General features: G+C 35.5%; 1 protein-coding gene across 1 annotated transcript; it reads right to left on the reverse strand.

Moving 5' to 3' along the window:
- Window positions 1-3981: 3981 nt before the first annotated feature.
- Window positions 3982-7953, reverse strand: LOC120354517. Its single transcript, XM_039441841.1, has 3 exons — window positions 6669-7953; window positions 5696-5890; window positions 3982-4070 (listed from the first exon to the last, which is right to left on the reverse strand). The coding sequence occupies exons 1-3, from the start codon at window positions 7951-7953 to the stop codon at window positions 3982-3984; spliced, it is 1569 nt and encodes a 522-aa protein (XP_039297775.1).
- Between the last annotated feature and the right edge of the window lie 7836 nt (window positions 7954-15789).

Below are 15789 nucleotides of genomic sequence, written 5' to 3' on the forward strand. Positions count from 1 at the left end.
CAATAGTTTGAATAAAAACATTTCTGATGAACAATTTTAATGCACAAGAAATTGAATGTACAATCATTTTTACACTTGACAGTTATTATGAAGGCATGCTGCTTCTCCTTTTAAATTTCTATACTAAATCATCCAAAATAACTTGAATGATAATCTATGAAAACGACTTGATATTGTATAAACCACTGGTTTATTGAGATTGTTTTCATAATAATTGTTCAGATAAACCATTATTGGTTTTAGAAATATCAAGTCGTATTAATTTCATGTGGATATTTAGCACAACACCAAAAGATAACCACTATAATCTAATTGCTCTAGATGTGCCTATAGTTTCTGCAAAAACTGTTTTTATTAATTGTGATATAATGTAAAATTATAGTTCAAGTTTAGAATAAACTCTTTCTGCCTGTATGGACACATAAAAAATTAAATACAAGCTATACAAGGTTTCAAAAAAGGTTTGAAGGGCTGCTGCTTCGTGTAGAACCTTTGTCATAAAATACATGTTCCAATCTCGGGTTATTCTATTGGAAGTAGCATCCATAAGAATCCCCTGAAGGACAGACTGAGATCACAGTGGAATGCTCGTTCCACTGTTGTATGAAGTGGGTCTTTTCTAGAAAGGACACATAGAAGGAGACCATTATGATGCTGGATTCCATGGACGCATCTGGGATAAGCAACTTAAATTCCCTGTCTGGCTCGGCCCCTTCTGTGTAAATGGGCAGAAGATTGGAGTCGGTCATCTTGGACTTCGAAGGAGTGGGTTGGGAGGATGATGGTTTGGAGGTGTTTTTGGCGGAGGATCGAGGGTGCTGCTGTTATAGGGGGATTTTTTCTTGCTTTTCCCCTTCCCCCTCCATAGTAAAAGGTTCGCCTGATTCGCCTTCTGGTGGATTGTGTAATCCTAGTTCAAGAAGCTGAAGATCAATTTCCTTATAATAACTGTCTGGATTAGACTTTGGCATGAAATGTCAATTATAATAAATATAGAACTATTTAGATTATTAAAAAAGATAGCTAAATAACATTTTTTGATAAATGATTAAAATCGATGATCGCAAGCCATGTGAAAGTTGCAATTTTTCACGATAAAATCTTGGATTTTATTCAAATTAAATCAGATTAAAAAGATTACTATTGTAACCTAAATGTATATGCCCCCCCCCCCTGGCAATCGAGATGCCCTTTTGCATCACACTCAAAACTATCTTCTCACGCTCCTTTGAGTTGGTTGTCTCTCATAGGGACACATTTCTCCTGCTTTCTACATGCAGTCGCCAGTTCACACAATCCTATCATATTTGAATCTATTGCTATAAAAATATTACTTTTCCATCATTCCATTGTCAAATGTTTAAAACAACATTAAAACATACATATTATAATAGACCTAATGATAATAATCTCAGGTGAAACAAAACAAGGAAAATTTAGCATTTATTAAATGTTGGGAAATTGAAAGTGCTGAACAGAAACCTAGTATTTGAAAACATTTCCAAAATAGATTCAATAATAGGCCTAGTTTTATTTTTACAATGAAGATGAGATTTAATCAAGATTTAATAATGGTCCATTAAAATGTACAAGAGTGGAGAAAGGACGAAGAAAGATTAAATAAAGATCATTTCCTAGATTTAATAAAAGTCCTTGAAATATAAATGATTTTATATTTTTGAGTGGAGAGAGAGGTAAAAGGTCAAAGAGGGATAGAAATACCAAACTGTAACACAAATACATTTTGTGTTATGGGACACCCGCATGTTTCTTATTCTCTGATGGTCTTTTATTAAGATTGAAGTATACTATTTTTCTTCCGACTCTTGGGACTCCTGGTGATATCGGCGCCACCTTGCCTAGAGGGGATTCAGGCAATGGTGTACTTACAGCTGTGCTCCTTCATAACTCTAATGACTAGCCTCCCTGACCATTATATCAAGCATTACCAATTTACTAGCCATTATGTATGAGAATGATCATTCAAATCATATTTCAAATTAGTACTATGAAAATATCATTTTCTTGATTATTCTATTGTTAAAGTTTAAAACAATATTAAATCATATATTTATATTGCAATAATGATAATAATTGCAGGTGAAACAAAACAGGGAAAATTTTGCATACATTTACTTGAATGTTGTGAAATTCAAAATAGAGCTGCTTCTAGTAACAATGACTTGCAGGAATCGCGGGCTGAAACTTTGTGCAATTGCTAAGTTTGGGTTGACGTTTCGGAACGAACTTTTCTGGTTTAATAAATAATTAGTAAGAATAACTTAAATTCATCCTGGATACTTTGAACACACTAAAAAATTCCTCTATTACCTCCAATGAAGCAGGATAAAAAAATGAATTTAGGCACTTCTTGCACTGGAGTGGAATAGCCTAAAGATTAAAAATTTGTTTAAAAAAATATGTAGTCTACTAGAAGAAATAATACAGACTGACAACATGAGAGACAACATATTTTTCAAAACAAATTTTTAATCTTTATTCGACTACTATCTTATATAACGTGATAAATAAATTCTAGTCAATTCCATTATTTTGAAGTTTTCAATTGATTGTAAATTCTGGTCCCAGCCTGCCGGAACCACTTCTTCACCCTGGTTTCAAACAGCTTGCTAGTGAAATCTCTCCATGAGACGCAGCAACAACTTCTGAAACAGAATTTTGCACATTCCCTCCCCCAATTTTATGTAAGAAATCCTCCTCATGCATAAGGATTTTACATTACAGAAATTCCTAACTCAGGAAATCAGTCAAATTCAAATTGATTAAATATTTAGTGTCTTTATTTAAATTCAAGTTGAGGTAGCTCATGTTTTATATGTAAAAATCAACTCAAAAAATTAGTATAATTAAAGTTGATAAGATAAAGCAAACTAAAATTGATGAAAATAATGATTTTTAGGTAGGTAGAGTAAGTTACTACAAATTTTTAAAGAGAATAATAAATGTGTTACTGTACTTTAGAGTAATTGACCAAAAAGAATACGTAATGATTTGTAGTGCTTTATTATATACTGTATGTATAATATAAAGTATGCTGTATTATTAGTATGCTATATTATTACTGTAATAATACAGTAATGCTATTTAGCATTCGTGACCGTCTTGAAGTAGATTCAATATTCTATCATGTGAAAGTGATCCGGTTCTTCTCGAATAAACCACCAAGATTATTCAAAATGTTCTGTCTTTTCGCTGCACTTATGCCAATAAATTTGGTTTTTCCTGTGGATGTGGAAGAATACCTATTTTTGTAATAGAAGCAGACAGGAAGTTCAATTCTGTGTACTCATCAGTGAGGAAGTCATTCCTGTATTTGATAGTTTTTAATGCTCTTGTGAATATGACTTCAACCATATCATGGAGGTAGGGCCTAGGATTTGTCTTGGACAACTTGTACTGTGAGGAGTAGTCTTTCCATTCAAAGAAATGTTTCAGGTCCAAGGCCAAAACTTCAGTGTTAGGTGATGCATTTTTTACAGCTTTAACAAAATCTTCAAAATCGTTAAATTTATTGCACATTCTCTGCATTGACAGCTCAACTCTGTTATGAAATGAATCGGCTGCCATGAATGTATGCCCTGGTTCAAAATACCGTATAATTATTTCATCACAAGCAATTTCATCAGAATTTATTACAAAAAAAAAAAAAAATGAAAACAAAGACCTTATTTTGTGCTGTGCAATTGTCTAGCCACAGAGTGATTCGTTTTGCATCCCGTTTTGCCAGAAAAAAACTGATAGAATTTGCTAATTCATCTTTGGTTCTTCCAAATAAGGCTTCGTGCCAAACAGCAGCGAAGGGCTTTGAATGTTTCTGTTTCTTACCAACAGGTACAAAACTTTCAATATTCTGTGAGTGCAATTATTCTGTGAGTGAATATAGCTGATTTAAACATATCTAGACGTGGCAACATAATTACTTTTTCCATGTCATCACATTAGATTATTGAAGTCAAATCTTCATCTTTTTCTTTCCGTTGGTGTCTTCTCCTCCTCCTTCGCTGGCTTCTTCACCGCCTCCTTGATTCTGAACCGCCGATGACGCAGATCTGCAGGATACGCAGAATTGTATAAATTTCTTGAGTTCTTTGCCCTATCAATGTGTCTTTTTTATTTCTTACAAATTTCACAGGAATCATCCAGATTTTGTTTGTTGTGTGTGTTGCTGTGCATATTAAACTCCTCACACCCTTCACCCTTCACCCTCCTCGTGTCCAAGTTTGACTACCGAAATATTCATCTTTCTAGCAACTGTTCGGTATTTTTCGTAGGAGCAAACATTTCCATATCTAGATATGAAGTCACCATGCATTTTCACGAATGATAAGTCACTAGCTAAATATAACCTATTTGGGGCATGCTCTCGCCGATAATGTGAAATTGTTGGTCTGAAAGAATTTATATGTTTTTCAATTGGCCCATCATCTATTTTTTGTGAGGTGTTTGAATACTGCCTCTTTGATCTTTCTTAGCAGTGACAGAGTTTTTAGAACTCTCCAAAGCTGTTCGTAGTACTCTATCATTTCTGCTGTCATATTTCTGTTGTATTCCATAGGTCCAAACAGGTTTGAAGATCTGCTTGTAGAGGAGCAATTTGTTTGGTATTGAAAGTGATGAGTTTCTTCCAATAAGCCAGTAGAATTTCTTGTATTTTATGTTCAGTTTTTCTTTTTGACATGCTCTTTCCAGCGAAGCTTAGCATCAAGAGTCATACCTAGGTATTTAGCTTGATTTTCATGTGGTATATTAATTCCATTGATGTTGATTGGAAGGTACACAGCTCTCTTGTTGGTGAAGTTAACATGAATCGACTTTTCCTCATTGAGCTTCATTCTCCACTTTTTGGTCCAGTCTTGTATCTTGTTGACAGATCTCTGAAGCTTCGCTGTTGCAATACCAACATCACTGTCTACTGCTAGTAGGGCGGTGTCATCTGCGAACGTGGCTGTGGTATTCTCCTCCAAATTAGGGATATCACTAGTGAAGAGAAGATAAAGGACTGGTCCTAAAATACTTCCTTGCGGAACTCCTGCTTTTATCTCTCTTAGATCAGAATATGAATCTTCATATTTGACTCTAAAGTACCTTCCTGTCAAATATGATTGCAATATTTCTGTAAATTGCTTAGGAAGCATTTTCTTCAGTTTATAAAGAAGTCCCTCAAACCATACTTTGTCAAAAGCTTGCCCTATGTCGAGAAAAACTGCTGAACAAACCTTTTTTTCTTCCAAGCTCTTCTCTATTATATTAACTATCCTATGTACTTGATCAATTGTGGAGTGTTTTTTTCTGAAACCAAATTGATGATTAGGAATTAATTGCTTTCTCTCAATTATTGGCTTGAGTCTACTCAATAATATCCTCTCAAACAACTTTGATAACACAGGTAACAATGAAATTGGTCTGTATGAAGCTACTTCATGTGGTTCTTTTCCTGGCTTGAGTAACATTATAACTTCAGCTACTTTCCAGACTCCTGGTACAAGTCTGAGTCTGAATGAAGCATTCAGGATGTTTTTTAGCTTGATGAGTGCTTTCCTTGGTAGATGCTTCAGGACTAAGCCAGTTATCAGGTCAAATCCTGGAGTTTTCTTAGCATTCATAAGTTTTATTTCCTTTCTCACTTCTTCTACTGAGACATTCATTAGTTCTTGATTTTCCTGCATGATGTTACCTTCAATTTCTAGATCTTCTTGAGCTGCAACGTTTGGCTGGAAGACATTCACAAGATGATCAGCAAATGCCTGTGCCTTTTCTTCATTATTCTTGGCCCATTGTCTATTCAGTTTCCTAATAGGGGGAACTTGTTGGATGGGTGTTTTTATTTTCTTAGAAGCCTTCCATAGTGAGTAATCAGTGTTGCCTTGTCCTGTCAAATTACTCAAGTAACTGTTGATTGATTCATTTTTAATAAACTGTATCTCTCTTTTCAGTTCCTGTGTGAGAGTATTCAGTAATCTTTTATCTTGAGGAGAACGTGAATGCTGCCACCTCCTTCTAGCTCTTCTTTTCTCTGCAGTCATTTCTCTTATTTCCAATGGATAATTATTTCCTACTGTTCTTCGTTTCCTAGTAGGACAGAATATCGAGGAGGACAGTAGACAGCTGCAACTACAAATCGATAATTAACTGCTTCCACACATACTCCTATCAATTGAATTTGTTCAGTTTCTAATTTAACGTGTTCATTATGCTGAATGCTCTCTTTGATTATGATTGAACTCCCCCCTCTCGCAACATTGTTGGGATGTAAGGCGTGGTAGGTCCTGTAACCTTTAAATTTTATGTAGGACTGTTTTGTAAAGTGAGACTCAGAAATGAGACAAATATCTACATTATCTATGTTTAGAACTGCTTCCAATTCCAGTTGTCGTTGTAAGAGTCCATTTGCGTTCCATTCCATTATGTTTAGTGAACGAATCATTTTGGTTTTTGTTGTCTATTATTGTCTAATTTCTCGATGCGAGATTGAAGGGATGAAATTATTTTCTCTTGTTTATCAAGTTTAGATAAGATGAGCTGTAGGATTTGTGAGGTGTCTTTTACTTCTTCATTTTTCTTCATCTGCGATTTATTTTCTTTGGATACGATTTCGGCGAAAGTCATTCTCTTTTCTGTGGGCCTACTTTGATGTTGAGTGGGCCTACTTTGAGAATTAGCCACATTCCGAGCCTGAGAATCGACAACATTTTTTGATGTTATATTCTTACTGGCTACCCTACTCGAGTTACGTATTTTTTGTAACTCAATTGCTACAGAGCAACCACGGTAGCTTGCAGGATGAGCTTCACCACAATGAATGCATTTCGGTAGTGCTTCACTAGGTTTCGTACACTCCTTTGATGCATGTTTTCCAGCGCACTTCACACATCTGGCCTCCTTGTTGCAATAAGCCTGAGTGTGGTTGAAAGCCTGGCAACGCTTACATTGAGGTATTTGATTAACTTTCTTCAATGCTTCAACTTCTACTCTGCAACCCAGAATATGTTTAAGTTCAAAAACCTTCTTAACATTCTCTTCTGCGCTGAACGAAACCATGAACATGTCTAATGGTTCTTTAGTTTTCCACTTCAACTTATTCACTACATCTACCACTAGCAATCCCTTAGCCTTTAAGTCCTCCATTATGGATTCTATACTACAGGAGTGATGAAGTTTTTTTATCATCACTCTTATGGGTCTCACCTGTTTGTTTTCATACGAGTGCCAGTTGAAACCATCGTTGATTAATTCTTTTGTAATATTTCTGTACGTTTCTGAATCTACTGAATTTACTTTGAAAGTCTCTCTACTCAAGAGCTTTATTCTAAATTTTTCATCTGAAGTCACTTTTTTCAAACTTTTATGAAGAGACTCCAGGCTCTTTATACCATCCACTATGATTGGTGGCGGTGGCGTTTCTTTCTTCTTGTTCTTTATTTCCTCACCTTTATTCTTCTGCAATGAGGTGATTTTGTTCAACTGACGATGGTTACCAGTAGGCTCATTCTTTGGTTCAGGAGACAAAGTACTATTTAGTTTCCTCTTCTTTGTAGTACGTTTGTTACGGGCCCTGATCCACTCAGTCTCTTTTGCCAACTCCTCCTCATTAGTTGAGTAGTTTTCAGCAACTGCTGGACTGCATGGTTGTTGAATGTTCTGTTCTATTTTTTGAAATCGCAATTCTAAGTCTTCAATTCTCCGCTGAAGTTCTACGTTGCTCTTCTCTAGCTGCTTTCTCTTCTCATCCGACTCCTTCCAGGCGATGAAGAGTGCATGCTCGGCGGCTGAATGGAGCTTATTTGATTTAATATAACGATCCGGTGAACACTGGATCTCTGATGGTTTGGTGGTGTCCATGTTCTCGATGTTGCTTTCCTCGTCTTCTTGCTCTTCAAACTCCGGGGCAAGAAAACTGGGTAGTTTCAACAATTTTCCACTTGACGTAGCCATAGTCAATAATTTGCGAACATACTTTTCGAAAAGCCCTCGTACTCACTCACGATCGCGGAAACGCGAGCGCGAACGAAAATTGAAGGCCGCGCGAAAGTAGGTCACTTCGATTGCATAAAGACGGCGGATTTTAACCGAAATTTGATGCAATGTTTTGTTCCACTTAAATACCGTGAACAATCAACTGCTGACTCACTACTTCTACTGCACTACACTACGAGTACGTCTGCACTGTATGAGAGCTAACGCGATACTGTTTGATAGTATTGACACAGTAAAACTATTAAACATTTTTTTTTTATTCTTACAACCCTTAATTGTGATGTCCCCCATAAGGGACATCAGGACTTTGACCTTCCCTATTTCCTTATTTTTCTGAAGAATCAGAATCTTTGGAAATCGGTTCATATGGTAAAGTAATAAGACAAACTACCATGAACACAGTTTATTTGCATAATTCCAAGTATATTTGTATAGTTAGAAAAATTAATATTATTTTTTTTTCATTTATTGTAGAAAAAAATAAAAATTTAAAAGTTGTGGTACAGCTGGAAGCAATTCCTCTTCTCTTGAAGGCAAAGGAACACCTTACATGTTGAACATCTTATTCTTGCCTTGTTGTTTGAGCAGCCTGGCATCCTACACCGGTTCTTTGTTGCTGGTTGAGAAAATTCTGGCATATGAAGTACATTTTTGTTTTGTAGGGCATCTGGTGGATGTGCTACTCGAGCTCGTTTATGAGGGGCCAAACTTGAGAAGCGTGGCTCATAGTCACTGTCACTTGATTCATCACTCATTTGATGTTTCCCATACACTAGAAGATGTGCATACTGCTTCCTGAAATCAAACAGATCATAAATGTCCTTTTGTGAGTTCCTAATGCATGTTGATCTCTACGGTACTCGATCCACCCTGCTGCCAGTGCAAAATCAAAAAAGTGATTACACGAACAGTCCATTTTTTTGTTCTGGAATCAATTCTATAGTAACTAATCATTCTATCCAACAAATCAATCCCACCCATTTCTGTGTTGTAAGCCTTGACAACATTGGGCCTGCTCACTTCAATATATATTTTTTCAGTTCTACACCATCTTTGGCAGGTGTCCAAGGGGAAAGCACCTTCCTTGTTAGAAATTAAATGCACTGGCCTGCTATCATACCATTTTACTATAGCCACCTGTCCATCTGATCTAACTGATTGGTCAACAGAACCCCGACCTTCTCTTTCTAGTTCAGAGTCCTTCTTTAATTTTGAAGCATGAGGCACTTTTTTTTTGCTCAAGGTACCTGTTCCAGTTGCTCCAGCCTCTGAGAAAAGAGTGTCCAAAAGAACTTGAGAAGTGAAAAATCTGTCAAGGTATATGCATACACCACTTGGGAAACTTCTAATGAGCTTAAGAACAGCTTTTCCACCTACATCTAGGTGTTGTAGATTTTCTTCTGAAACAATAAGATCTCCTTTGCCTTGGTAGAAAAAAAGTCTAGGGGTAGCCCATCAGCAGCAGCTACAACAAAGTTTTTTAATCCACATGGATTAGGCTTTGTCTTTATGACTTGCCTTGCAGGTGCATGACCCCAAAATGGGATCATTTGTTCGTCAACAGCAACTTTACTCTTTCTTGGGTTCAAAAGGCATCCAACTTGGACAGACTTCATGAAGGGGCCTACCTTCCAAAATTTACTTGCAGCTTTTTCATCATTACTTACTTCTGCATCACTTACAAGTTTTAAATGTGCTCGGATCTTGAAATACAAATCTCGACTAATCTGAGAAGCCACAAAGGGAACTCTAGTGTCAGCTGCCCAGTACATTCTAATCCTAGGAAAGTTAAGAAGGGACATTTTTACAGTTACAGCAATAAACTTTCTCATTGTTTCTACTGTAATACCTAGCTCAGTACCTTTTTCCTGTAGAAATCTCCTATTTGTGTGTTCAGTCAAAAGAGAAAAAATGTCTTCAGGTATGTACTTTGAAACATATGACTCTGGTGGAAGATTCAACGCATTTTCGGGTATACTTTCAGCCTCAGGAGCAGGGGGTAGTGGCCAAAACTCATTGGATTTTTTCCAAAATACTCTTTCTCTAGGCATACCTTCTGCAACATCCACTCCATCCTCATCAGACAAGCTTTCTTCTTGTTGATCCACATTTTCAATATTGTTGGGAAGATCTGCATGACTTGGTGCTGCATTGTAGGAAGGGTCTGCATCGAAGTCATCATCATCAGACAAGTCCAAATCACTTAGATCTCCATTTAGCTCTGTGTCAACAAACTTCTCAAATCTACTTGAATCTGAAACAAAAAAGTCAACAACCAGATTAAAAATTAATAAAATACATGATTAGGTTTTGTAATTTTACTAAATAAAAATAGTTTTGATCATTTTATCATCATGTTGCTGGAAAAAAGCTTTAGAATTATTATTTGAACATGCTGTTTTCCAGCTAAGAAACAACAACAACCAGATTTAAAATCAACCAATAAGGCATGTGCTTGTAAATGAATAAAATTTTAATAATTTTATCACCATGTTGCTAAAAAAAACTTGGAATTTATTTAAAAAAGTTGTTTTTCACCTAAAAAACAACAACCAGACTTGAAGTTTATAAAATACATTATAAGGCAGGTATTTTTTATGAATAAAACTTGTTTTGACTCTTTTATTATCATGTTCAAATTGTTTGATAATATTCACACTTTTGTTATTCTTGAGTCCCAATGTCCCCAACAGGGGACTATTAAGTTTACTAGCACATCCATCAGTATACAGTTATAGTTTTCAGATATTCTCATACATAATATCAAACAACAGTTTTCAGATTTTTATGATTCAGTTTTCTATGATTTGGTAATTATCACCACACAAAAAAAAATTATTGCAATTATCCCCCTACAGGGGACACAGGGACTGAGGACCCAGATTTTTTTCTGACCTTGGCTATGTACTTACTGTATTTAGTCCCGGATTACGTACTTCTCTTAGCATAACTTCTCTCTCCATCCCCTCACTCACTCCCTCCTCTGTCTCCCGATACCATCTCGGCATAATATTTGGTTTTCCCCTCTCCTCCTCTTCAGCGTCCTCATAATTCTCACCATAACCTCCTGTGTACCCCCCATAATAATCGACGTCATAACCCTTTCCGGCATAAGTCGCGTTTTCTGGAAATTCATTTTCTCTCTCTCTTTGCTCGAAAGAGCAGCTTTCTCTCTCTCTCTGTTACTGGAGGGAGGTAGGCTGTAACCGCCCAATAAGGCATCAGCTATGTCTGTTTTGAAGTCCTTTAGTGGCATGTGTTTCTTATCAGTTGTTACCGTGACGTCTATACGACCTTGGAGGAGAAACTAAGCTGAGACTGTAACATTTCTCTCTCAAATTTTGATGAAAAGTTATTATGAATTATTAATCTGATCATTAATTATTAATTATTCATCACTTAATTACACTGTATTAATTCTAATTATACTTTCCAATGTATTTCTGCTCTGCAGGGCTGGAAATAAATAACATTGGTTCTTATGGGCGTGTTCATACAATGTTAGAATGGAAATGCCTGAATACTCCCATAAGAAGCAATACAATACAATACAAAGGTTTTTTATTCTCGAAAAGGAATGGATATAAGTGAAACAAATTCTTTTAATAAGCGGGTACGAAAATCTTTGGCCAATTTCACATATTTTCAAAGACATATAAAACAAATAATAATATTACTGAGAACTACTTCTGAATAACTATCCAGGTAACTATCTAGATAACTTCTAGGTAAATATCTCAGGATATCGTTCAAATATAAAAAGTTCAAATTGGATTAAACATATATTTTCAGTAATATAAAACTACATACATAAACATTAAACAAATAATAATACTTTTTTCTGAGAGCTAGTTTCATATCAGTTTGCATTATTGCCCTCTCAGTCACAAGTGCCACATTCTCTGTCACCATATTATTTATCTTACATAACCTAAAATGTGAGTATATGTATGGACAAATGATTTAAATCAATGATTACAAACCATATTGTGTAAGTCGACACTTTTCATGATAAAATCTAAGATTAAGATTTAGACTATCCTAACCTGAATCTATATGCCACCCTAGAAATAGGAAGACGTTTTGTCCACCATTCTCCGAGCTTTCTTTTAGCATCCACAAATAGTTTTGAAAATTGGTTGTTAGATAATCATTGTGCACTTTGAGTTGTAATGGTGTTGACATGCGGATGAACAATGGTCAAGCCAAATTTCTTTGGAGGAGAGAGAATCAGTTTGTTGTATAAGAGCTGCCTCTGGTAACAATAACCTCCACAAATTGAATGCCGAAGAAACTCTGTGCAATTGCTCAGTGTGGTTTGAAGTTTTGGTACTTTCGTAGACTTTTTTGTTTTTACAAATATTTATTAGGAATAAATTCATCATGAATACTTTGAAAACATTCAAATACTCTCAGTATGAGCTTCATACTAATATTTAATTTTAATATTTGGAACTTCATGAATGAAGCATTTCATTTTCAAAAGGCCTTGCACTTTCACTTTTCACAGTTTGGCTTCATGATGAAGTTCATGCATATATATATATATATATATATATATATATATATATATAATAGTAGGGAAAAGACTGCTTACCCATCACTACCCACTAAGAAAAAAAATTAATGGAAGAGGAAAATTGAAGCAACTGTTTATTGTTGATATGTCCAAAATGATCAAAACTGGATATTGAAGCATGCCTCAATTATTAATCCATATAAATATATAGAATAAGACCGTGAATCATATCAAAATTGGGATCATAATACTGAATTGTATTGAAATGACTCCTATTCAGACAATGGTGTACTTACAGCTCTGCTCCTTCATAAGCTCTAATGACAAGCCTTCCTGACCACTTTCAAACATTACCAATGTTATGACTCCTTTTTCATTGTATATGAGAACTATAACACTTCCATGCCAACAATCTGGGATCTACTCCTCGCCAAATATTTGTTTTATGAAAGGTTCCAGTAAATCTAACCCCTTCGGTCCAAGACTTTTCCAAGCTTTCATTGGGGCCAGTAGCCTTACCATTTTTCATTTTGTCCAGGCCTCCGATATTCCCACTCTGGTTATATTCAAGGTCGATTCTGCTATTGGTATAAAGAAAACAAAAACCGAAAGTCCAAAAAGTAGAGTGTGTGAAACGGGGTTGACTCACCAAAAAATTCGTTTGTGTTTCTTCTCCAGATAAAGGAACTCATCCTGTGAACTTGACAGGAGTTTCTTTTCAAATTCATTCCTCTCTCTTTGTTCAATTGCTAGATTCGAGAAGCCTATGTTGTTACTTTTTGAAGTCAATTTAAAAATGGCTTCTATTGATTTTCTCATCTCCCTCCTTTCCAGGCAGAGTATTTGCCACTTCCGGTCAACATTCGCCACAAACCTAATCCAAACCAACCAATCCAATCTAACTCAACACAACCTAATCCATCCTAACCTAAAAAACACATAAATTTCACATTATTCGGTAGCAGAGTCATCTACTGCCACAACATTGACATTATTTTCAGATTCATCCATTTTTGTGGTATTGCTCACTTCCTGTAGATTCTTCTGATGAGCTGATTGTTGAGGCACGTGTTGCCTCACTAATGAATCACAATCACTTCAGAATAGAATTAGACTTCAGTATTAGACTACACCCAACCTAATCTTTCGTAACAAAAAAAAACAACAACACATCAACTTTACTTTCTTTGGTCGCAGAGTTATCTACTGTCACAACATTGACATCATTTTCAGATTTATCCACTTTTGTGACACTAACTTCCTGTAGAATCTAGAAACATCGAAAGTGAAAATCCCGTTCATTGAAGTAACATCTATACTGACTCTGTCCTCTCAATTATGGCCTCTCAGTCACATGTGCCACATTCCATGTCACCATATTATTTATCTCACTTAATCTAAAATGTGAGTATATGTATGGACAAATGATTACAAACCATATTGTGTAAGTCGACACTTTTCACGATAAAATCTAAGATTAAGATTTAAAAGATTTATATTCTAACCTAAATGTATATGCCACACTGGAAATTGAGTTGTCCTTTTGTATCACACTCGAAACTATCTTCTCACGCTCCTTTGAGGTGGTTATCTCTAATGAGGACACTTTTCTCCTGCTTTCCACAGGGAATCCCACTCCCACAGCCCCACAACTTGTATCACTGAATACAGAATGCTCCATACAAGCAGATCAATGACTGTGATGCACTACATGCAATTACTCACTATATTTTTATTTTGACAGAGCTATTACTTAGAAACCTTTATAAGAATTACATTAGGTTTAATATATCAGTCTCTATTATTGTACTGTCAAAGACACTGAAAGAATCAAGTTTTACAAATCTAGAAACATCTATAGTAAAAATCCCATCCATTGAGGTAGCATCTTTGCGACTTATTCAATCTAGCAATGAAACTCTCATATCATAATGAAAGTAAAACTTGTCCACTTGGACCAAAGCAGACTTAACACTTTTGTTTTGCTTCATTGTTAAAACAAAGAATCACAATTACTCTTTAAATTTTTTTTGTATCTTCTGGATAGGATTTTTAGAATATTTGGAACTTCATGAAGCATTTCATTTTCAAAAGGCCTTGCACTTTCACTTTTCACAGTTTGGCTTCATGATGAATTTCATGCATATATATATATATATATATATATATATATATATATATATATATAATAGTAAGGAAAAGACTGCTTACCCATCACTACCCACTAAGAAAAAAAATTAATGGAAGAGGAAAATTGAAGCAACTGTTTATTGTCGATATGTCCAAAATGATCAAAACTGGATATTGAAGCATGCCTCATTTATTAATCCATTTAAATATATAGAATAAGACCGTGAATCATATCAAAATTGGGATCATAATACTGAATTGTATTGAAATGACTCCTATTCAGACAATGGTGTACTTACTTACAGCTCTGCTCCTTCATAAGCTCTAATGACAAGCCTTCCTGACCACTTTCAAACATTACCAATGTTATGACTCCTTTTTCATTGTATATGAGAACTATAACACTTCCATGCCAACAATCTGGGATCTACTCCTCGCCAAATATCTGTTTTATGAAAGGTTCCAGTAAATCTAACCCCTTCTTGTCTAACTTCTTGTAGATTCCTCTGATCAGCTGATTGTTGAGGCACGTGTTGCCTCACTAATGAATCACAATAACTTCAGAATAGAAATAGACAGTATTAGACTACACCTAACCTAACCTTTCCTAACAAAAACAAAAAACACATCAATTATACTTTCTTTGGAAGGGTAGCCCAGTCGTCTTCAGGATCTGCATCAACTTCTCCTCCTTCCCTATCATTTTCAGATTTATCCACTTCTGTGACACTAATCCTGTAGAATCTAGAAACATCTATAGTGAAAATCCCGTTCATTGAAGTAACATCTATACTGTCTCTGTCCTCTCAATCATGGCCTCTCAGTCACATGTGCCACATTCCATGTCACCATATTATTTATCTCACTTGATCTAAAATGTGAGTAGATGTATGGACAAATGATTTAAATCAATGATCAAAAACCATATTGTGTAAGTCGACACTTTTCACGATAAAATCTAAGATTAAGATTTAAAATATTAATATTAACCTAAATGTATGTGCCATCCTAGAAATTTAGATGTCACATTGCACCACACTCGAAACTATCTTCTCACGTTCCTTTGAGGTGGTTATCTCTCACAGCCCCACACCTTGTATCACTGAAAACAGAATGTTCCATACAGGCAAATCAATGACTGTGAT

Source organism: Nilaparvata lugens, chromosome X (assembly GCF_014356525.2).
Source record: "Nilaparvata lugens isolate BPH chromosome X, ASM1435652v1, whole genome shotgun sequence".
Taxonomy (NCBI): Eukaryota; Metazoa; Arthropoda; class Insecta; order Hemiptera; family Delphacidae; genus Nilaparvata; species Nilaparvata lugens.